At 44.5% G+C, this 23,157-nt stretch overlaps 2 protein-coding genes across 6 annotated transcripts in view; one reads left to right on the forward strand and one right to left on the reverse strand.

The window, feature by feature from the left end:
• The window catches only part of WWP2 (WW domain containing E3 ubiquitin protein ligase 2), a 136,561-nt gene extending 133,476 nt beyond the window's left edge, over positions 1-3,085 (forward strand). For 3 of the 5 annotated variants that reach the window (XM_044760996.2, XM_044760997.2, XM_070500411.1), the window contains 3 exons: positions 225-321; positions 511-583; positions 1,103-3,085. In XM_044760996.2, the coding sequence (XP_044616931.1) occupies positions 225-321; positions 511-583; positions 1,103-1,202 (270 nt within the window). In that variant the 3' untranslated portion in view covers positions 1,203-3,085. Of the gene's footprint in view, positions 1-79; positions 322-510; positions 584-1,102 lie in introns of all 5 variants that reach the window. The other 2 variants (XR_011498992.1, XR_011498993.1) reach the window with 1 other exon arrangement.
• Positions 3,086-14,601: 11,516 nt separating this feature from the next.
• PSMD7 (proteasome 26S subunit, non-ATPase 7) lies at positions 14,602-23,152 on the reverse strand. Its single transcript, XM_014858483.3, has 7 exons — positions 23,019-23,152; positions 20,806-20,897; positions 19,817-19,909; positions 19,017-19,114; positions 18,364-18,444; positions 16,336-16,427; positions 14,602-15,587 (listed from the first exon to the last, which is right to left on the reverse strand). Exons 1-7 carry the CDS (start codon positions 23,090-23,092, stop codon positions 15,143-15,145), a joined length of 975 nt encoding a protein of 324 aa, XP_014713969.1. The 5' UTR covers positions 23,093-23,152; the 3' UTR covers positions 14,602-15,142.
• Between the last annotated feature and the right edge of the window lie 5 nt (positions 23,153-23,157).

Below are 23,157 nucleotides of genomic sequence, written 5' to 3' on the forward strand. Positions count from 1 at the left end.
ACCAAGAGAGGTCACATAGACTGGTGGCAACATTCTATAAACCCAACCTCTTACAGAGAGTGGCTTTGGGATTTCCCAGGTGCTGGCTATCACCCCTCCATCCAACCTGGACTTTGTGTTCTCGGTCCCAAAGAGGTGCCTGAGCTGCCTGGAGAGTTACCAGTTAGGGTGAAGTGCTGGGCCCAGTGGCTCACCTGACTCTGCCTTGACTTGCGGAGTTGCAGGTGGTGAAGGAGATGGACAACGAGAAGAGGATTCGGCTGCTGCAGTTTGTTACTGGGACCTGCCGCCTGCCTGTTGGAGGATTTGCTGAACTCATTGGTATGCTTTCCTTTGCCCTGCTGGTACTCTTGGGTGGGCACGAGGACAGCTCAGTAGGAGGGCGGACCTAGTGTCTTTCTGGAAGCAAGTCAGTGGAAGAGGGGCGGAACCATCTGGGTGGTGCTGGAGGGTCCTGCCTTAGGAAAAGACAGTCCTGTTATATACTGTGTGCTTTTCTTTGGATGACAGGTAGCAATGGACCACAGAAATTTTGCATTGACAAGGTTGGCAAGGAAACCTGGCTCCCCAGAAGCCACACCTGGTGAGCATGCTGGTTTTAGTGGGAGGTGGCCAGAATCTAGAGACCAGATAAGCTCCCAAGGGCAGCCCAGTGGGTAGGGCGACTTTGGGGCCTTGACCCCAGCAACTTTTGCGTGGCTCTGGGATGTTGGGTTGGAGAGGAGGGTCTGTGATGTGCCTGGGCCACCTTTGCTTGGGCCTCTGCTCTTCTGGGAGTTGTGGCGCAGTTATGCACCCTGATAGCCATACCAGGGGTTAGATACCGAAACACTTCTATCCCAGTAGGCAAAAGCTGCTGTCCCATGTGCCCTCCTGCCCAGTTCCCCGTTTCCCCAGATGCTGTGCCCACTCCCCTAGCCCCTCCATGGTCCAGGAACCTGAAGCGATAAGGTCTGACCACCACAGCAGGGCCCTGGCCATCTGGCATTTGGTTGAGCCACAGTTGTGTGGACTATCTTGACCCCCCAGTGGCCAGGCTGGGGCTGGGCTGTTGGAGCCCTGGCCCCCCCATGCTGATTGTTCTGCTCTCCTCTCTCAACAGTTTCAACCGTTTGGATCTCCCACCATACAAGAGCTATGAACAGCTGAAGGAGAAGCTGCTGTATGCCGTCGAGGAGACCGAGGGCTTTGGACAGGAGTAACTGAGGCTGCCTCCTCTCACGCCCCCAGCGCACATGTAGTCATGAGTCCTCCCTGCCCGAGAGGCTGCTGGCCACGCAGCACCCGGGAGGCCCTGTAGAGGGTGGCCCTGTGTGGGACCATGCTGTTCTCAGGCTGGTGGCACCAGAGTCTGATCTCAAGGGGCCCTGCCCACCCCCCTCCCTCCTACCTACTGGTGGCAGTCTGGAATAAAGCCCCCATGTCACCTTTGGCCCCATCGCCCATTGCAAAATCTGGAGGCCTGACCCTCTCTGCAAAGCTCACCATCCTTCTCCCCTAAGACCAACCCTAGGTATGCGTGAGTCTGCAGGGGAGGCGCCCCGTGCTGAGGGGCTGGGCCTCACAGGCTACTTAGGTGAGAAAGAGACCAGCCCCTCAGGATAGCTGTTCTGGGCTGAGAAGGCCCAGGGTCTTTGCCAGTAGAAGAGGTTCTGTTTTCAATAGAACTTTTCCAGTGATCTGTATAAAATGAAGGTCTGAGGAAGAGGAGCTCTTCTCACACCCAGAGCTCTGGATCAAGGCCATCGCCTCCTTCTCCAACGGGCTCCACCATGGAGGCTGAGCAGGAATGCCCCGCTCTCCACTTGGTGCTGGCCAATTCCTTCTTTCCAGCACATAAGGGGTCGTGCCAGCGGCTCGGGTGTCAGTGGGATGGAAACAGCAGACTCCCTCAGACTTTCTTTTCCCTTTTACATAAACTTGAAGCATTTTGTGTGTAGGCTTGCTTTGTGTCTTGTTGGTATGCTGTTGTCACCTTCTCTTAAGGGGCTGGTGCACCAGGTGTGGCTGGGACCCTGAGGGACCCAGCACTGTTGGTCCAAGAATTCCCCAAATAGCTGCTTCTCTTAGGAACCCGCTTATCAGTTCTGTGAGCTCAGGCAGGCCTGACCCGGTGCCTAGCTTTACAGCAGACTAGTCCCCGAGCCTTGACAGAGAGGGGGAGGGGGTGGTGTCCGAGTGCCACCCTAGCCTTGCCACCTTCGGTAGTGAAGAAACTCCCTTTGCTAGAGGTAGTCACCAGGGAGTCCCAAGTGATGGGGCACGTGGGGCTGACCTGTCATTCCCTGGCAGCCCCTGGAGCTCCAGGCAGGCCCCTTAGCCCCTCATGAGAATGAAGTACATCCTAGAGCACTAGGATGAAGCCCACCCTAGAACGTGTTCATTCTGCCTAGAAGTGGGGCTTTATTTGCACATAGGAAATAGGATACATACAAACATAGGATGCTCTTAGAAACCAGCAGAAGGGCCCTGAGCTGCTGCACACAGTCTCGCTTAATTTCTGGAGCTCTCGCCAGCCTCTGCTGTGCATATTCTGCTATGTGTTGAGACCTGCAAGGTGAACATGCTCCTCTGCGATGCTGGAATCCTGGTTGTCGTGAACTCCTTGAGTTCTAGCGCTGAGCACCAGTTGCAGACTAGCTCCAGCTTCTTGGCAGGCCTTCAGACTGGTCCCAGGGCCTTCTGAGGACAGTCCCATGTTCCCAGATCCTCATCCTTCCCCCGACCCCAGCCCAGCCCATGAAAGTAGAGCCTGCATCCGCTGTGCTGCGTGTGCTGACTGGAGTGGTTCAGCTCACCACAGATCAACCTTTCTTCTTCCCTTGGTCATAGGCTGTGCTTCCATGCAGCATCTCGCCGTATTGGGGGGTTGGGGTGCAAGCTGCTGTGTGGGGTTTGGAAGCCTCGGGCTCATGGGTGTTCAGAGTGTGTTCATGTGCGTGTGTGTGTACATACGTGTATATAACTGAGGTGTCTGTACGGAATGCCCTTCAGTAGCTCTGGGTTGGTCACCAGATTATTTTGTAATGCCCACCCCCTTGCCTCGGTATTGCCAGTTTCTCGTGCAATAAACAATCAGCAGCTGTGGGTGGTGTTGGCGTGGATTTCTCTGAAGTCACTGTCCTGCAGACAAGAGGCTTGTGGACCCCACACACCCCCTAGGCCCACAGAACTCCAGGAGTGGAAGTTCCATGACCTTGCTGGTTTTGAGAAGTGTGTGCGTCATTCAGCGAGACAGCCACACTTGTGATGGGCAGCTGAGTCCTTGCCCAGGGATCACTGGCTTCAGCCCTTGGTCAGTTGCCTCACTGGCCCCTGAGGCACCCTCAGGCTTCCCCTGACAGGTCTGGGTTTCTCTGAGCAGTTGCTGTGGGGCCGGAACCCCTGAGGCTGCAGATTGGGCAGTCTTCAGAAACCAGCTCCTGGGGCCAGTGTTCTGGGCAGTCATTCATTCAAGAAGCATTTCCTGGGGTTTCTCAAGTGCCATGATGATAGAGGGTCTCCCTGATCTTGAGCTCATGGTCATACGAGGGCTTGCCCTCACTTTTTTGAAAACTTACGGGTTCACATGGGACAGATCACCACACTGACGGGTCTTGATGCATCTGACATGGAAATGACTTTGTCCCACATCAAGCCTTGCCCTCCCTGTGCCTCTTCTTGAGGGAGGCAGAGATGTTCAGAGCAGCGTGGAACCTTGAGTTCTAGCGCTGAGCACCAGCGCTAGATCCACTACCCCCAGCCCCAAAGCCTGTTCTCACTTCACAGGGTAACGCTATACTTTGAGGAGATTCTTGACAAGTCTACACATTATACAGACAGCTCATGGTAAATTCAAATAAGACATGGTTGCATGGAAATTGTTCTCCCCACTTTTATCCCAAAAGTAACCACTGTTCAGTTTGTTGTGGTCCTTCTAGACTATTTTGTGTGCGTGTGCAAATCGTATATACATAGAATTTTTAAATATATCAAAAATAGGATCTTACGCATGTTGAGCAACTCGTCTCATTAACTGAGATATTAGGGACACCTTTGCATGTTCATCCACATGGTTCCAATTCTTTAACTACTGTGTAATGTTTCATGTTATGTTGTTCTATAATACACCCATCTCCATCCTAACAGTCATTGAGGCAGTGTCAGCAGTTTGCTTGTGGCTGCAAAGGTTACATGAATGCCCTTGGGCAGGTCTGGTGCACCAGTGCTGCTCTTCCAGGAGGGGACAGTCCTGGAAGTTGAATTATTGGTGATGTACCTTTATTTTTATTTAAAAATGCTAAAAAGATTTAAAATTCAAAGACAGGAAGGATCTACGGTGAAAAGCCCTCCTTGCTCTTTTGTTCCTCAGCCACTCTGATCATGTTCTAGAGGCAACTCTTGTTGCTGGTTTCTTTTGGATCCTTTGAGATATACGTTAAAAATCCCAACAGATTCTGCCCAATTGCCCTTCAAAAAGGTTCTTGCTTTTCCAGCCTTAGTGATGGGCAGGGGCCCTTGCCAACCCCCTCTGTGAACTGAATTTGGGAGCTCCCCCATCTGTCCTCCCACCTCTTCTTTCCCTTTTCCATCTCCTAACTCTGCCCTATAAATTTTACATGATCAAAGTGTTTTTTTTAACACTTACATTCTGTTGTGTAACAGTAATGAAATCTGTACTTTTTCTAAAGGTTTATTCACAAAGCTGAAAAGCAACAAGAATGTTTACATTACCGTGACTATATAAATGCTGTTTACTCCAGAACTAAATAGTATGATGGAGTACAGCTGTTTCTTCCTCCTACGGCCCTTTCACCCTGGGGGTGCTAATTATCGATCTTTACTTTTATTACATCCTTAATTTCTTTTCTTCCTCTGAAGTGTTTCAAGTAAATTTAGATAGGCAGGACGGCTGCCCCCACCACATGCTGTAATAAGTTCCCGATAAAATTAGCCAAAGCTACAAAATTATTTTGGAAGGGATGAGCAGATATGACTCCCTTTGTCACCCAAGGTCCCCAATGTGGCTCCCAGGTGCCAGTAAGACTTTACATAAGGTGGGACCTCACTGGATCTGCAAGCTCAGTTCTTGCTACCCCACTGCCCTTCTGTATTGGGGCTCACATCGCCCTTCTAGAAAACCCTACCCTAAAGATGTATGTGCTTCCATTTAGACAAATACTTACAGATAGCAGGCTCTCCTTCTTGAACCAATCTCAGCATCAACAAGGCCCCAGCCTCATCTTAGGGAAGAAAACTGAGTCAGTACATGAATCTCCCCATGAATCTAATTTTAAATACCCTTTTGTCCAGGTCCCTTTGATTCGGAGGTTGGTTCAAGCACCACAGTCACAAGCCCACTTTCCCGCAGTCCATGCTATACAAATCAAGCACCAATCAGTGGACTCAGATCGGAGCATGTGACTTTTCTTTGGCACCCTTTCTGATATTTGTATCTTTTGAATATCATCATGGACCCAGGGTCTAACTCCAACTCAGTTCGTCCCAGTGACAGTAATCACTGTTTTCTTTTTAATGCTTGCTACAATTTTGTCCCCTTCAGTCTTACTCTGTTGTCACCCCTCTGGATATCTTTAATGGTCTACATGATATTTTCTTCCAAACTTTAATTCTCTTGCCCAACACAGAATCAACTACTCCACTAGGAGCCCTGGTTCTTTTTGATATAAAGTAGTACTAGAAACCATATTTGGGGTTCTGTCAGGATGGTGCAGTGAATTCATGACGTGATCAGCTTATCTGCTCCAAATGCATAATAAAGATACACAAAATATAAAAAGAAAAAACAAAAAGGCCAGTTCAAAAACAAGACAAATAATTCCATGGGTCAGAAATAGAACAAAAATGCAAAACATTGAGCAAGATTGAAGCTGTGGGTCTGCCGCACATAGAGCCTGGCAGTGGTAGCTGAGAGTCAACTGCTGTGGGGTAGGTGGTCTAAATGTGCTCAAGTATAGATGGGATGGGTGCCAGCTCACTGCTCCCTCCCAACCAGCAAATTGCCACAAAACCAAGCTGCTGCTGCTGTGTACCTTGCTCTGGCTCTGAGAAAGATGGAGGCCTCAGGAGGCAGAAACTCACCAAGTCAAACCATCCCACTGGTTCTGGCCTTGATCTGTGATATTCCTAGGTCACCCCAGGCCAAGGCCCCAAGCTTCCATTCAAAGATCAGGCTCAAGAATGGATGCCCAGCAGGACAGGAGGAGGCAGCAGCAAAACCATTAGATGGGAAAGAGTGAGCACAGACGGAAAGGGAGCAAAAGAACAACTCCTAACTTAAAACCCTTGGCTCCATATTTCAGAGGAAGACAGTCACGAGTGCTCTCTCACCTGCTGGTCTTTGCTGTAAGGGGATTAGGTGGCAAGTGGGGCTACTTTTCACTGGAGCCCTAAAGGTCCCTGTTCAGGGGTCTTTTCTCTGGAGTGACCAGTTTCTCCATAGATGAATCCTCTGCTTCCTGAAGGGAAGACTATACCTGAGCCAGGTATACCTGCCTGTAGGCTTCTGGGAACAAGAAATAGGAAGGAGCCGAGGCGCTCAGAGTCCTAGCCACTGACTTGACCTTTTCACTCTCTTTTCAGCCCTGTGCCTCCCCAGCCTTCTGCTCTGACTCGGGCCCCCAAGCCTGGGGCCTCACTGGACCTCTGGTCTCCTGCAGCTGGCAGAGCGGAGGTAGCCAGTCTGTGTGGGGCTTGGGGAGGCCCTGCATGTCCCACCCTTCTTTATAGAAACTTTTAACTACCCAGTTTTCAGCTCTCCTCCTGCTGCCCCTAAGTCCTGAGTGTCTCTTGGGACTCGCTCATTGCTCGTCTGCATCTCCCTCTGCAGTGTCAGCTTAAGGCCTCTGTTGGGTCACTTACACTCCCCACTTGCTTTCCACCCTTGAACATTTTATTAAACATCCTGGTCCCTCTCTCTTACGTTCTCTTTGCCCTTGCGGATTAAGACTGTTAGAAAGCTTTCTTTGCTGCCATTTTGGCTAGGCTGGAGAGGGAGGAGAGATGGTTAATCTGCTGTCTCAGTTAATTTCCTTTCCTTTGATAGGTCTGCCTGGGGGCAGAGGAGGGGACAGCTTGCACCTGGCAACCTGTGCATAGAGGTCCCAAAGGGGGCTTGACTGTTTCATTATATTGACTTTCAACTAATCTGCTGTGCTTACCCCCATGGCACTAACTGTGACCTCTCTCAGGCCTGAGCCTTTCTGGGTTCTGTGGGGCTCACCAGAACCCTCCTTGGCTAAACTCCTTCCATGTCAATTCGGAGCTGGGGCTTCCGCTGTTCCTGCGTCCCTCCTTCCAGAAACGTATTGAATCCCCTTGTCCACCTCTCAGATGCTACCTTTCAAACTGGGCCAAATGGCCAGGGCAAAATAGGAAATCTGTAACATTCATTCACTCTCATTTTAACGGGGTCTGGAGAGGGAGAAAAGATAAATACATGTCAGAATTGAGTTTTTGCGCATCAGCCATGATTTTGCGCCTCTCATCTCTAAGAGCACTGACTTGGTTGCTAATACTAGGGGTTTATTTTGTTTTGTTTTGTTATCTCCACAGCCAGTGGTGGCAATAGGTAGTCACGTTTATAAACAATAGGGATATTTGACTTCTGCATTTTCTACTAACATTATCTTCATTGTAAGACATTAATTAGGGACTGAAATTAAAAATGAAAAACCCACTGTAGGCGATTGTGGATTACCCTGGTGAATTCTTGTTCCTGTCTTTGGGAGGCAGACTTCTTAGGTGACTCCCCCATGACCCTCTCCTGGTATGCACACCCTCCTGGTGTTATCCCCTCTCCTTGAGTGGAGCTGGTCTAGTGACTTGCTTCTAACCACTAGGATGCAGCAAAGGTGATGGGCTGTCACTTTGGTGATTAAATTACGAAGGATTGTGACCAACGTCTTGCTAGCTGACTCTCCATTGCCTTCTTGGCTCCCGTGCTTTGATGAAGCAAGCTCCCATGTTGGAGAAGCTCATGTGGCAAGCGACTGAGGGCAGCTTCCTGTCAACAGCCAGCGAGGAACTGAGGCCCTCAGTCCAACAGCGTGGAGGAATTGAATCCTGCCAACAACCACATGCGCTTGGAACCTTGTGATGACTGCAGCCCACCTGACACGTTGATTGCTGCCTGCGAGCATCCTTAGCAGAGGACTCAGCTAGGCTCTGCCAACGCTCCTCACCCACAGAAACTGTGAGATAATGTGTGTTATTTTAAGTTGCTAAAGTTTATGGTAGTTTGTTACACAGCAATAGATAACTAATAGACCATCCTAGGTCAGATTCAGTGTCCTTGGATTAGCGTCTCTTCTATGCCCTGGGTCCTGAATGTGGCCATGATATTTAACAAATGAAAGAGCCATAGTATGGAGATTCTCTGTAGATGGAAAAATCACACTAACCAGGAATGTAGGCAGAAAGGTACCAGTATCACTCTTCTTCCTTTTCTTGGGGAAAGAAAATCCTGGGAAGTGGGAGTAATTTCAATCCCTGCCCCCAGCCCATGGCCTGACATTTGCCCAGCAGCACTATGTGCCAGAGGCCTTGGGTCTGGCCCAGCCTGCGACTGTGGCACTCTGCCTTGGGATGTCGTTAGTGCTTATCTGGGCCTCCGGACTAACCCAGTTGGCAAGGGTCATGTCCAGTCTCTCAAGGACAATTTTGGGTCTGTTTCTTGTGTAATTACAGGGTGAGCAGCAGGGTAGGTGATACCATTACAGCAGTAAACTGGCCTGAAGGATGGCCCTTGGCAGCTCCAGGACTCCCACTGTGGTTGGCTCAAGAGACACATCTGTAGGCTCAACAGCAGCCTCCCTCATGTGCATGTGGGCCCTGGTGGGCTGTGGGTGTGGAAACATTGTTTCTTCTGGGAGGGAATTCATTTGACTCTTAAACTTTTGGATTTTATACTCTTGGTTGTTTGCCAACTCCTTGTAATTGGTTAAAATGTGCAATATATGGGGTGCGGAGAAATAGCTCATGAATTAAACTTTGACTCTTATCCTGTCCCTGCTTTCGAACAGACACATATCCCTGGTGTGTCAGCTGTCTGCCATGGGGTACAGGAAGCCCCTGGCTAAGTATTTTTTTTCCCCAGCTTTATTGAGATATAATTGAAGTATAATATAAACATAAGTTTAAGGTGAACAAGGTGATGATTTGATACATGTATATATTGTGAAATGATTACCACAATAAGGTTAATTAACACATCCCTCACCTCACATAATTACCATTTTGTTGTTGTTGAGAACATTTAAGGCTGTGTTGTGGTGAGGACATTTAAGATTTACCCTTCTAGCAACTTTCAAGTATACAATACAGTGTTGTTGACTATAGTCACCATGCTGTACCCTGGATAATATGATAGAGAAGAATGCGGGAAAGTGGGATGGGATGAAAGCCCTTCAGATGGGACTTTAGGGAAAGCATCTCAAAAGAGGTGTTTCAGCCTGGAGACCTGAAAGATAAGGAGCTAGTAAGCAAAGAGCCACTTCCAGGGTTGGGCCCATCAGGTACAGTGGCCTGAGTGGGAAAGAGACTGGCATGTTCCAGGAATGGGTAGAAGGCTGGTGTGGCTGAGCACTGATGAGTGAGCAGGAATGACGTGAAATGAGATCGGCAGGTTAGGGTGGGTCTCGACATTTCCCTCCTCTATTGCCAAGGCAGGAGGGGCTTTTCACTGCCTCCACCCACTCACATCTCTTCATTTTCACAGTAACCCCAAGGCCCTCTCTAACAGCAAAATGGGTGGCAAGTATAGTTTGTGGTATGTCAGGAACAAGGAATATGAAACGAGATTTAAGGAATATGAAATGAGATTTGAGGAATATATGGTATGCCTCTGCCAAGAACAGTTAAAAGCTGTGAACTGAATGGGTCTATCCATACAGCAGTGAGGATAGATCTTTAAAATACAGTTTTGAATTAAAAAGGTAGGAAAGAATGAGAGTGAAAGGGAACTATCTACGTGTGATACATGCGCATACAACATTACACTGCATACTCTTTCAGGATCCATCCACATCTAAGGGTTTGATTGAACACATTTAGCTGTCTATAAATTGTGTGTATGTGTGTGTATGGGGGGTCTAGAATAATAGCAGAAATCTGGATAAAGTTAAAAAAAATCAAGCAAGAGAGAAGCCTCAAAAGTAATGACGATGATAGTGAGTCACGAACTGAGGAGTAAGATTCATGCAGCTCTCTCCATCTGAGGTTCGTCTTCCAGCCAGGTTGACTCTGGCATGATGATAGAATATGGCAGGTAGGGAAGGTGAGAAGTTAAGTGGAAATTGCAGGCAGGCAGCTCTAGCAACAGAACAGAAGAGACAGAGGAACGTTTGAACGTGGGCAGGGGCAGTGGGAATGCAAAGGGCAGACGTCAGAGATGGTCCACGTAGTAGGACCAACGGGTGGCTGAATGCAGAGGCTGAAGGTGAGCAGAATGACCAGTATGACTTCCAAATTCTGGGGCAAATGGGTGACTATCCAGGATATGGAGTAAAGAAGAGGAGCAAGTATTGGAATCAGAGGCATCAGATAGATTGAGGATTTAAAAAAATATACGTGATAGGTTTAGTCAGATGAAGTTCTAGAGGAAACTGAGCAAAAGGGGCCCATGAGGGTCCAAGAGAAGCAGAGAGAGTGCCAAGATAGGAGCTTTCGGAGGTCAAGGCAAGTGAGGTCAGGGCTGAGAAGGGCCAACTAGATTGGCAGAGCGGAAGCCACTGGTGACTTTAGTGAGAGTTGTTAGTGGAGTGGTGGGGACAAAAGCCAGATTGCTTAAGATTAAAGAAATGCTTGGAAGATAAAGAAAAGAAGGCAACAAGCATAGACAGCTATTTGCTGAAGTTAACTGGAAAAAGGAGGAGAAAGGGCTACAGTGGAGGATGCAGACTGCGGGGCTGTGTGTGTGTGTGTGTGTGTGTGAGATGGGAGAGAATTGAGTGTTTATATGCCAAGGGGTGAGAGGTAGGGATAAAGCCAGGGTTGAAAATTAGGAAAGAAGGGATAATAGATGAACTAAGGCTCTTAGTTGGTTATTTTGGTTAAAAGATTAGCCAAATTATGTTGTTATTGCTCAATCTTCAGCTATAGCATATAGATAGAGGTCGACATGCATGCTAAGCTGCAGAAAAGGATGCCACTTTGTGGAGTGTAACAGACATGTATGTATGAGAGGAGATCTTGAGCTTAGGACTTTTTAAGTATGATCCACAGAGTGCTAACCATAAGGCAAAAGTTGATAATTTGTCTACATCAAAATAAAGATTCTCTAACTTCCATGTGTGCAGGAACCACATGGAGCGCATCTTAAAACCACAGATTCCTAGAGATTCTAATATAGCAGGTAAATTGTATAAATTTACAATGAAATTATCTCTAAAAAGTAAATATATACTCAAAATGCATCATATTCTAATTATTTTGCTACATTTTACTATCATGTATGTTCTTGAGGTTATTTTTGCCTATTGTACCCGTATTTAGGTAATAATATATAATGCTGTGCTACTGTGCATCTCTCCCAACTCATGTTGGTATTTTGAAATCAGCCATGGTAGGAGTATTTACACCAGGGAAATTGACAAAGGCTACAGATCAACACCCTTCATCCTCTTTTTTGGAGAAGTAGTTGTTACATGTATAACAGCACATCAGTGAATATGGTCCTTATAGAAATCAGGAGTGGTAGCGGCAGTGAGGAAAATCAAAGCATGAGCTATCATCTAAAGGGCAGAGAAAACCTTGTACATTCATCGCCAGAGCAGTAGTGTGGGCAGGGTACAGCAAGGGCGGAGATGTGGCAACTTGACCTAATCTTTTTGCACCCATATGCTCTCCACATTTCTTCCAAATCTTGCCTGGATAGTTGCAGCCAAAAGCAGAAGTGATGGGAAGCAACTTTGGGGAAGGTTCCCAATTCTATGCTGAACTGGTCAAAGAGATGAGATTAGTCAATGGTGCCATCTAGTGTCAAAAAGTGGATTGGCTTTAAAGAGGAATGCTTAGAAAAAGATTTCTCTTGATTTAGGCGCTAGAAGCATATTAACTTCCGTAGTTTCATCTTCCTTTCTTTTCCTCTATTTTCTTTCCCTAATTCCATTTCCTTACTTTCTGAGTCATTTTCTACCTACTCCCCCAACAAGAATAGCCATGAATTTTTTTGGAAAGTTCCAAACTCTGTTGCTCCCAGGCAAAAATAGATAATGCCAAGAGTTGAATGGCATAGAGATTTGCAAATCAGTACTTGCCTATATTATATATAATAACTTGGAGTGAATTTGTTTAGGGAAGCTGTAGAGGTCTTCTCTTGTGGGTCACATAAATCAAATGATTCTCTGCCTTTGCAACATGCCCCATGTCCTTCCCATTTCCTGAGACAGGGGCAGATGTAGTTTTGTTAGTGTGTTGTAGTGTAACAAATAACCCTAATTCATTCTCAAGTCTTATTTCTGCCTTCTAGGTATTTTTGTAGGAAAATGGTAGAAGAGGCCGAATCATAACTTCCCAGTGAATGGGATATTTCATTCTTTTTGAGGACCTGTGTGGTCTTTGATTTGAAGTGAAAGTTTAATTATATATGGTTGAGTTCTCATACCAGGAGGGTCCTCCAGAAATTAAAGTTAAGACTCTCGGGTTAATAATTCCTGCTGGAAAGGCTTACTTTACATCTTGCACATTCGTGAAGTAACATGGTAGCCCCTCAATCAAGAGTACTTCCCTTTGTCCCTTTTGTGATTGATGATCTGAGCAAAATTAAACAACATTGAACGTGGCCCAAAGCTGTTGTTCCACTCTGATAGTTTCTGTCTTTTCATTAAGGATAACTAACCTGTAAGTTCAGGGATATTCCAGATGTTAGTTATCAGACAGGAAACCATTAGGGAATAAATACCATCCTCTCTGTAATGTGTGTAGCAGGAGCAGCCTGAACTCTGTAACAAGTTGTTCTGAAATGTTTGGAAATGAAAGTGAAAGTAACATTACAACTATGGATATGAGATCAGACTTGGGATCAGACTTTTTCCCAGGATAACTTTTTCAATATTTTAAAAAACAACAAAAGTAGTTTAGAAACCTCATCTTGAGACTGCCAGGCTATACAAACACATGGCTTTATTTTAGGTGAGGGCCATGGGTTTTGCAGCCAAGTCAGCTGCAGTTTGTATAAGCAAGACTTCCTCAATAGCCTTATGAGGCTCACCCTCTTATATAGGATGGCAGCAATTTTGCCTTAAAAATGAGCCTAAGTGACTCTAGAGGCTACAGACTATTTTGTTAGAAGTGGGGATTGAGGATCCTGTCAGGAAGGCAGAAGTCAATTTAGTTCCTATGTGGGTCAAGCTATTAAATATAACAAGGCCTGAGTATTCCCATGTTCTTAGATGCTCAAAAACATCCCAATTTATCAAATGGTGACAAACTTAAAAGCCTGTGGCATTGTACTATTTTATTAGATCCTGGGAAAGCTCTCTAAATCCAGATTATACTACTGAATGTGGACCTAAATCCTGTGTGGTCTCTAATAACCCCTTGCCCCTTACAGAAGGGACCCACTCCCGGGGTGACCTCTTCATTCCCCCTGCCTGGCCTTAGAACCACTGCATCCTGGCTTGTTCCTGCCCACTCCCTGGAGGTTACCGTTCCAGGTTCCCTTTCTCACGTCGGTATGTTCTGAACATGGCAACCATATCTCAAGAGCTTCAACACACTCCTGTGGTTTTAAATACATCTCAGGCTTTGAACTATTTATTTCAAATTTCTTTTATTCAGTTAGATCTAACAGCCATCTGACTTTTGACTCCTGCAACAGACATGTAAAACCTGGTTCTCTGTAGGGTTTGTCCTCGACCATTCCTTTTTATCTCAGAGTGTTAATGAACCTTCAAGTGACCCCTGATGTGGGCATACTTCTATTTCTGTAGGATAAAAGCTCAGCTATACACCATACTATCAACCCCCAAATTTCCACTAACTAGCTCTTTGGCAGGTCTGTGGAATTAAAATGATGCTTTGGGTAACTTTGAGGCATCATAATATCATGGAGTGGTTTCTGAGATTCAGGTGATTTAGTTTTAGTGCTCTTTTATTGTATTCTTAGATCTTTGGACATTGATAATCCATACAGTACATTAGAGAACTATTAAGGAGGTTCTGACTGCCTAAGAAAGGAAATTAATACCCAAGTGACTACTGTATGTCCAATGATCGAGTACTGTATTTGTTCCAAGAGGAGCCTTGAGCACTTAAATTTGGGAAACTTTGTTCCATCCCCAGTAACATCCTCACTAACCTTGTGGTCTGATGTACTTAGACATACCACCGCAGTAGTGACTGAATGTGTCCCTTGTGAAAAACTGCTCTAGGGAATTCACAGCTGAGTACTCTGAGGCCAAACTAGGACCTAGGTCTTCTGGGCTCACTTGACAGCTCTCCTCACTATAGTCGTTTTTAAAGGAATGAGACTCTTCTCTTCCATAACAGAGTCCAAGTCTAAAGTAATTCTTTAAGGCAGCTTTAATTAAAGACTCTCTTGGCTGCTTCTGAAAATAACGGATCGCCACTCCCCAAGACAAAAACGACTAGAACACAGACTTAAAAACAAGCCATTTAATTGTGTCTTTGAAGGTAAACAAGATATGGAGGCTGGATCCCAAGCCCTGAGAATGCAGAGCTATGGGCCCCAAAAGTCCTGTGGTACAGTATTCTCAACGGAGTTCAGAAGGGTCAAAAGTGTTCCAAGGCAGAGCACTTATGGAATTCATGCATTCCATTTTGCAAACTGCCAGAAACAGACCCCAAGGGTTTTTTGAGACGGGGAAAATTCAACTCCTGGTTTTATAGATAAAAGAATGAAGAGTACCAAAAATGTTACATTTACTTCTCTTCATTTTTCTCACACAATCTGAAGCCTGAGCTATCATTTCCCCAACTCACAGCAGCCTCAAGTGCAGTTTAGGTTCGAGATCAGTCCCTCTCCGTTCACTTCCACATAATGCCACAGCAAGAGTGACCTGGGGCAGAGAGCTCGCATCCATACAGCTTTTTAACAAGCACTTAAAGTGAAAAGAACTCTCCGGCGGCACACTGAGTTAGTTTATAAGATTTTAATTTACAAATTAAAAAGCTACACGTTTCATTTTTTCTCCTTTTTCTCTTCTTTCTTTACATCACTCTTTTCCTTATCTTTTTCTTTCTCTTTGTCATCTTTTCTATCCTTTTTGCTCTCTTCTTTTTCCTGCCCTTCTTTCTTCTCTGCATCCCGGTTGGCGATCTTGTTGTTGATGAGGTTGTGCAGGGCGACCACAGAACGGATCAGTGAAGCCAAATATACCACCACCATTTGGTCGTTGGTCTTTAGATAAAAGGCCTTGACAAACTCCTGCAGGCTGACGTCTGGCAGCAGGTTGAAGACATCCTGCAGCTGGTAGATGATCTGGTGGTTGATGGGCAGCTTGCCTGTGGCCACTTTCTCCAGGTAGCTCCTGATATCCAAAAGCTTGGAGTTGAGTCCCTTCAAACCATGGACCTGGTTTGTGATCCGCTGGGAAAGAGTGCCCACTGTAGTGTCTTTGATGTCTCTGTAGTAACCCACAACCAGAAAAGGCAGGAAAAAGCATGAGTGTACTGTACTATCACGCACAGGTTCTCACATTCTAAGAAAACACTCAGCTTTGTGGGGAGGGGCAAGTTTTTCAAAAGAAAAATTTTTTTTGATTTGGTAAAGATTGAAGTATAAATTGCCTTACCTTTGCTTTCATTTGAAGGCATATGTTTTACTTTTCTCATCACAGGGCATTTTTCAAAAGAAAAGAGAGCTAAAACGTAACCATTTTCACTTAAAAAAGAGAAAGCTCTCTACTTCAACTTCCCTGTTCCTAAAAAGGGTGGCATTTTCTCCACCTGCATCTATATGAAGTTGTGAGAAGCTTAAATCAGTCAGCAGTAACTTTTTGAACTGGAAGGAATCTCACTGTTTGAGAAAAACTATGACCTTTTCAAATAAGTTAGGGTTATATAAGTAGAGTATTTTAAAATGAAATCCATCCCAAGATGTAGATTCTCTGTAGAACACTGGCTAACTCCAGCCACTGAAAAGCATGTACACTGGAAGAGCACACGCTTGCATTTCCTTCACACATCTGCCGCCACAGTCACATTACAGTTTCCAGACAAGGGGTACTAGCTGCAGTCATAAATCCTAACTCAAGACACTTCAGAGATGATCTGGGACTAGAACCTAGCTCTCCACGCTCCCGATACGGATCTCTTCCTTTAACTGGCATCCTCTTGGGCTGCTTACAATCCTGATGCTGCCCCAAGTCTCACCGTAACAAGTGTTCAACTCCAACTTCCTCAGCTTCCTCTGCTCCAATTTCACTGGTAACATGCTCAAATGTTTTTGAGGTTGGAGTTCCATCCTGGAAGGAGACTTAACTATAGTTATTTGCTTACAAACAAACAAACTGGCACATATTCCTTTTCACACCTTGATTCTTCTGCTCTAAGTCAACTCACTTCATGGGTGCATTACTGGGTTTTCCATGGCAAGGGTGGGTACAGTTTGCTTTGAAAGCTTAGTCTTCTAAGCTAAAAATCACAGTGGTCCTGCTCAGTGACGAGGGGTGCTGGAGCATCACGGTTAGCTTGTTTCTGAGGAAAATTTCGATATTCTCGCAAGCCCACAGTGGGGATGGCCACTCAGGGAAGTCTTGATTAGCCTGAATTTTAAGGAATGTCTTTCTAAAAATAGTAAATAAACAGAATACCTGCACTTGAAGCAAGCCGATGTCAGAAAATCTAACTTTTAACCATCTATTGTTCCTTGGATTAAATGATATCAGCGCACCAAAAGATTACAGACAGAGTAAGTGGCTTTCTGGTGGCCTGAATTTATCAAAGGATCCATCAGTGGATGTGGTTCACTGTATCATCTAGTGACTTCCTGATGGGACGCAGAAGAAACTTTTCTGAGATCTAGTGCCAGAAGAGGTTGGACATCTGTAAAGGCAGTAAAATGTTTGCAAGGCAGGACACATAGCAGTGAGTGCACAGACTCTGTAGCCAGACTGCCTAGGTTCAAAGTCTGGTTCTGCCGTGTGTGTGATAAGGGAGCTGCAAGATCTCGGGAAAGTCACTTCACTTACACTAAGTTGTATAAACATTAGCTGCTGTTATCTTTCCAGACGGTGAGAATTCGGCATATGGCATTTTCCTCTTGGCTTTGTATGCTAGCATGGTCAGAGCCTTTAACAATCTTGCAGGACTTCATGGCATGCTTTTTTAGGTACTAATTTTTCCCTGGCTTCATCTTATAATATGACCCTTATATCCCCTTTATACCCTATTAAAAAACCTTGTTTCGTTGGTGCATGTGTGCACGTGCACATGTGTGAATGTGTAAGCAGCCTTAAATTTCTTCTTGAAAGAGGCAGGGTAAAAATTAACTAAAAAACAACTGTTATCAAGACCAGAGACAAAAGCCTTATTGAAACTAGGCAATAAATTTGGATCTAAGCTCCCAGTTAGCAAAGCAAAAAGAGAAACAGAAAGACAGAGCTCAGGGCAAGGAAGAGTGGCAGAGAGATAACCAAAAATATCTTTTTCCAGATTTTAAAACTGAATGTAACAATAAAGACAGACTTTAATCTATCCCTCAGACTTCTGACTTTGGAAATTCAAGACTGAGCTCTTTGCACACCCTGAGTGCAAATATTTTATGCTCACAACAAAACTCACATATAGTTTCAGCTCAAATCCTATTCTAGAATCTGACTGCAATTTTCCTGGAAATAGAGAAAAGCTATTCTGGCAGCTCTTTGTGTATACCCAAAGCACAAGCTACGAACTCCACAGTAGGTACTGGATGCTGTGGAGCTGCGTATTCAGGTGTCAAATCACACAGATGGGTCTTGCCGTCTAGATCCTGACAGCTCTGACTTACTCTATTTGAAAATGTATGATCTAGTTTATAGGGATTGAAAATCTTCAAGGAGAAAGGAATACTGGCCCAGAGGGTGCCCAACAGTACCAATCACATCAGATTAAGACTTAGCTCACCAGGCTCTGCATTTACTTTGCTGTGAACACCTCTGGGCAATCATTTGATTACTCTGGGCCTCAATTTCATTTGTAAAAGGGGACTTTAGATTTCTACGGTCCTGTTTCTAAAATTTGGTGGCTTTAGAATCACTCAAGGGGAAAAATACATAATATCAAACTGTTGACAGAAACCAAGAATTTTCTGTTATAGAGAGATAAAGGATTTGTTGGCTTGAAAATGGAAAAAAAAAACCCCAACCAATTGCCCAATAAGTAGCAAATCTAATCTCTTAGACTCATAGCAAGATGACTTACATCATGAACTTCTTCCACTGAAATATATGCTTCTGTGGGCAGTCCCAGGTCCTTTGGCTTCACGTCAATAATGACTAATACCTGGCAGAAAAACACATCTTAGCAAACCTGCCCAAGCTGAGCACATAAGGAATAACTGCAGCCATTCTTCTGATGATTACTAACACCTTTTCATTCATTCAACCAGACATGAGTCAGAATTTTCAGGAAAAATGAGTTTACATTTCAAATTATCTCATCATTCGCTCTGCTCTCCACCTCCATCCATTAACAAGGGGAGATGTAGTTCAGTGTGGTTATCAAGCATTAAGAAATTAGAATCAAGACAGCCAACATTTTAATCCTGGCCCATCACTTACAAGACCTTACTAACCATTCTGAACATCAGTTTTCTCATTATAAGGAGGATAACAACCCCATACAGTTATTGAAAGGATTAAAAAGAAAACTTAGTACCTGGCACTTAGCAGATATTTACTGTAACTTACTAAATACATTGGGTTACTGCATACTAAATAAAATACTACAAGTGACAAGCTTACAGAGAAAGAGCAGTGAAGTTATTTGCTACCCAAATCCTTCCCAGGCTGCTCTTACTTGACTTTGCTGGCAAAGAACAACATTCAAGAGTTTTAAAGATTGAGTGCACTTACGGAATTAGGGCAGTATCTTTTCATAAGTTCATTGATAGCGATGTCATTCTTGTGTAGTTTAGGGCCTGTGTGGTACCATCCAACTATTCTTTCTCTGGCTGGGAAAGAAAAAATTAGTGGGTTTGAATTGTTAAATGACGATCTATATATTTCCTTCAAAAGTAGTTAGAATTCCAGTAATTATGTCCTCTACCTTTTTCAAAATTCAAGATACCTAAACTTTGACATACTTATGAAATCTAGAGTCAAAAACAGAATTCTCAGAAAATAAGCAGCCAGGGAGATCCAGAGACATGTATATTTCAGACTAGTTTAGGAGACCAGTCATACATGAAACAACTGGAAAACAATTCCAAGGCAATATACAAACAAATGCAAGTTCATGTCACATAGATTGCACCTGGGAGTGTTGTGGGAATAAACATTTCCAAAGCAATGTGGTTGCTGTAATGATATAAAATGAAAACGATACACATGACAGACAGATATATTCACCCTAGTGGTACTAAAGCTCTAAGGGGAGGTGGATTTTATTTGATAGTTCTTTGCTTTTCTGCTGCAGAGGGCTAGCTCTCTGCCCTGAAATGTAGGTGGTCTAGCTGGCCTTAAATTGCTACTTTAGTTTTCATTTATTCTACCTCATTCCTCTACTACCACTAGTCTTACTTTAAGTCTAGCTAAGTGAAAGGACCTCTGACATTAAACAAAGAAAAGGGAATACTTAGAAAAAGTGTGTGTGCATGTGTGCACACACATACACATCAATGCCACAACACCTTCTTAAAAAAATCAAGACATACCATTGACTTTCTTAAACATTCCATACATGTTTTCCAAATAATCATGGTCTAAAAACCAGACAGAATCATCTTTGTCATCTTCATCAAAAGGGACTAGAGAGAAAACAAAAATCAGATTTAGTTTACAGTGCTAGATAGAATGCTAGAGCACGGGTCACAACTGGAGACCCCTAGGTCAGATCAGATCCACAAAACTGTTTGGTTTGTCTGACACAACATTAAAATTATTTTTGAGTTGCTCTCATTAAAAACTGGGAGACTTCACATAAAAACCCAGATTTCCAGTTTTCTTGAAAAATTAGAAGACCTGGCAATAATTGGCTAGAGCCAGCTAAAGGCTACCCTCTTTAAAAAAGACACATGCTCTTTAGTTTACTAAAAGCCCCATTACTTCCTAATATTTCTCGTTTGGCAAATTATACTACCGCCTGGTCCTTTTAGACACTGGAATTGTGACCTCTAGTTCAGAGGTCATGCCAGCAATTATTTTGTTCTTTATTGTTGTTGCTTAAATCATAAAATACATGGATATATTCTTGTAAAGATTCATGAAACAGAGTAAAAGGTAATAGTTGTTAGCTCCCCCTTGCTTACCCATAACCAAGGTTAACAGTTTCGCGCAAGGGTTTACAAACTACACCAGCTACCTGTTTTTACAAAGTTTTACTACAGCACAGCTACTGGTTTGTCTGCATACTGTCTATACAGGTTGCTTTCCTGCTACAATAGCAGAGCTGAGCAGTTGCAAGGGATGCCTGCAAATTTAAAATATTTACTATCCAGTTTAGTGTGTAGCCCTTTGCCTCCCTTTTCTATACTTAAGCAATTCTGAAATAGAATCTCTTGATTATAGTAAAAAAAAATGGAAACCTCAAGTTTCTTTCTTTGTTTAAAGTTAACTGACATTTTAACCATGCTAAGAAAGATATAAAATTTGTCTTTTTTTACTTAAAAAATTGAGGTGTAATTGACTAAAATTTATTTTTTACCTGCAAAACTATTGGATACATCAAGTACTTTCTTTTGCCACGACCCCAAAAGCACACCAACAACACGCTTCTGGTTTCCGACCTTGCCTATTCTGAATGAGAAGACAGAAGGTCAGTCTGGATAGGCACACAGAGATGTGGAACAGTTAGATACTCAACAGGAAACAGAATTTAGCTTAGCCAGGAACTAATCCCACCAAACAACTGTAATAGGGTTAGGTTAGTCCTTAATATTAAATTCTAATAAATATAATGGGTAATTCATGAACTTTGTACACTGGCAGTTTTTACTCACCGTTGACTGCACAGTAATACATGCTTGGAAAAAAATTGCAAACTTTATAGAAATTTAAAATGGAGAAAATGAAAACTCCCCAGTTCTTAGGGTTTTAACATGCGATATGGTTGGTATTTGAAAAACACATTTAAGTTATGTTATCACATTTAACTTTAGTTTTTCTTTGCAGCTTACCTTTCTCCTTTAAACTTTCCCTATCTTTTCTATCCTAAAATCTCAGGGATAAAGATGCTAAAGTAGAACCAGTTTTATGGTCCAGCTTGCCAACGCTTCCCTGGAACATCTAATCACATCGACAAGCCAAACTAGATGTTAAAATTCTTTGTGCTGTCTAGGGGCTCAGAAAGTGATTCTGATCCAAAGGCATGTGTGTGCCATTTGTGGTCTCTCTGAATGGCTTAATTAGGCAGAAGTCGGAAGTGAGCTGGTGGGTGACTAATCACACCGAGAGGAGGGCTAAATGGGTAGAAAAGACTAGTTCAGAATTTCTATCTCCATATCAAGCCTCCTCAGTGATTTGTGTTCTAAGGAGCCACAAGTATTTCACTTATACAATCCCTTTTCACTGGTCTTCATGTAGAATTCTCCTTTAACCACAGCAAATGTAAGATACAGAAACAATATAATTCCATGTTCAAAGGAAAGACAAAAGCCACTGTGAAATGAACTACAACTCCTTAACAGTCACTGGTTCCACAGTATTATTCATCTAATCACATGGTTTGGCATATTTATAAATGCTTACTAAATGTGGGGTTTGGATCAAACAAAGTTAAGGATTCTGTATTTCTGTTCGTTCTAATTTTGGGGGAAATCTTAGGCACTAGGCTTCTACGCTTCAAAGGAAACTTCCACACTCATGGGCTTTTCTTTTGGTTACCAAGAATCCATTCGTGTTTTTTAAAACCCTACATTTGTTATCTGATACAGCAGCTCCAAGTGTGTGCCTGCATTATGTCCTTAACCTGTGTTGAATTTACTGAATAGAACTGAGATGGTGCCTGCCCCAATAGCACCTCTCGTATCCCATGGGAGAAAAATAATAATTACTGTACAGTGGGAAAGCTCATTTATCCTGTTAGGCTGAGGGTCCTACAAAGCAATGGAACTTATCTGGGGACCCTACACCTCACAGTCTGGAGTTTGTTTTGGCTCTGGTTGAATGAGGAGCTGTATCAAGCAAGTTGCAAAGTATCGGGCACTTAGCAACTATGACTTTACAGCAGATGCTCCCAACTGGGTCTGCACATTTGCCAATTCGAGTAATTATCTTGTAAAACATATAAACACGTTTAACAGGTCCAGCGGGATAAACAGCTCGAAAACATGCCAACTAAGGCGGCAGAAACTTCGGCGGGATGTTTTCTTATCTTACTCATTAATGCCAAAATCTCCAACTGGTCTCATTTTTAAAAGAAAAATTTGACACCTCATCTACGTTTTAAGCTATCGTCAAACCAGATTCTCACTTACAAACATTCACAATTAAAAACCACAGTTCTTCCAGGAAGCCCCGCAGGGCGCTGAGACCAGAATTTCGGTGGCAGCCTTGGGAGGCACAGAAGCGTGAGTCTGAAGAGCTTTCCTACGAGACACGGGGTCTTTTTGGTGTAAAGGGGCGAGGTGACAGATGGGCACGAGACCTCGAGGATCAGGGCCAACCGAAGCTTGCCCCCCATCCTCTGGCACCGTACCGACTTGGGCAGAAGGAACCGGCAGCCCAGTTCCCGGAGTGCCGGCGGAGCGGGGGGACTCGGGCTTCGTGAACCGAGGCTGGTCTACGCCCCTCCGCGAGTCAGGGCCACCCCCCGACCCATCAGGGCCCCGACGGCTGCCGCGCAGTCCCCAGCGTGCCGGTGACTCAGCAGCGGCGGCGCCGCCGGCCCCGCTAGGCCGCTCCGTGCCGCCCGCTCACCGGTTGAAATGATCCACCACACTGAGCAGCACCAGGGGGTGGACCACCACCTTCTGCACCGCCAGCTCCGGCATCGCGACACACCCCGCCCGCCAGGCCCCGCTCCCCGTGACCCGCAAAGACCGGCAGTCGCAGCGGG

The sequence above is a fragment of the Equus asinus genome, chromosome 28 (genome assembly GCF_041296235.1).
Source record: "Equus asinus isolate D_3611 breed Donkey chromosome 28, EquAss-T2T_v2, whole genome shotgun sequence".
Lineage (NCBI taxonomy): Eukaryota > Metazoa > Chordata > Mammalia > Perissodactyla > Equidae > Equus > Equus asinus.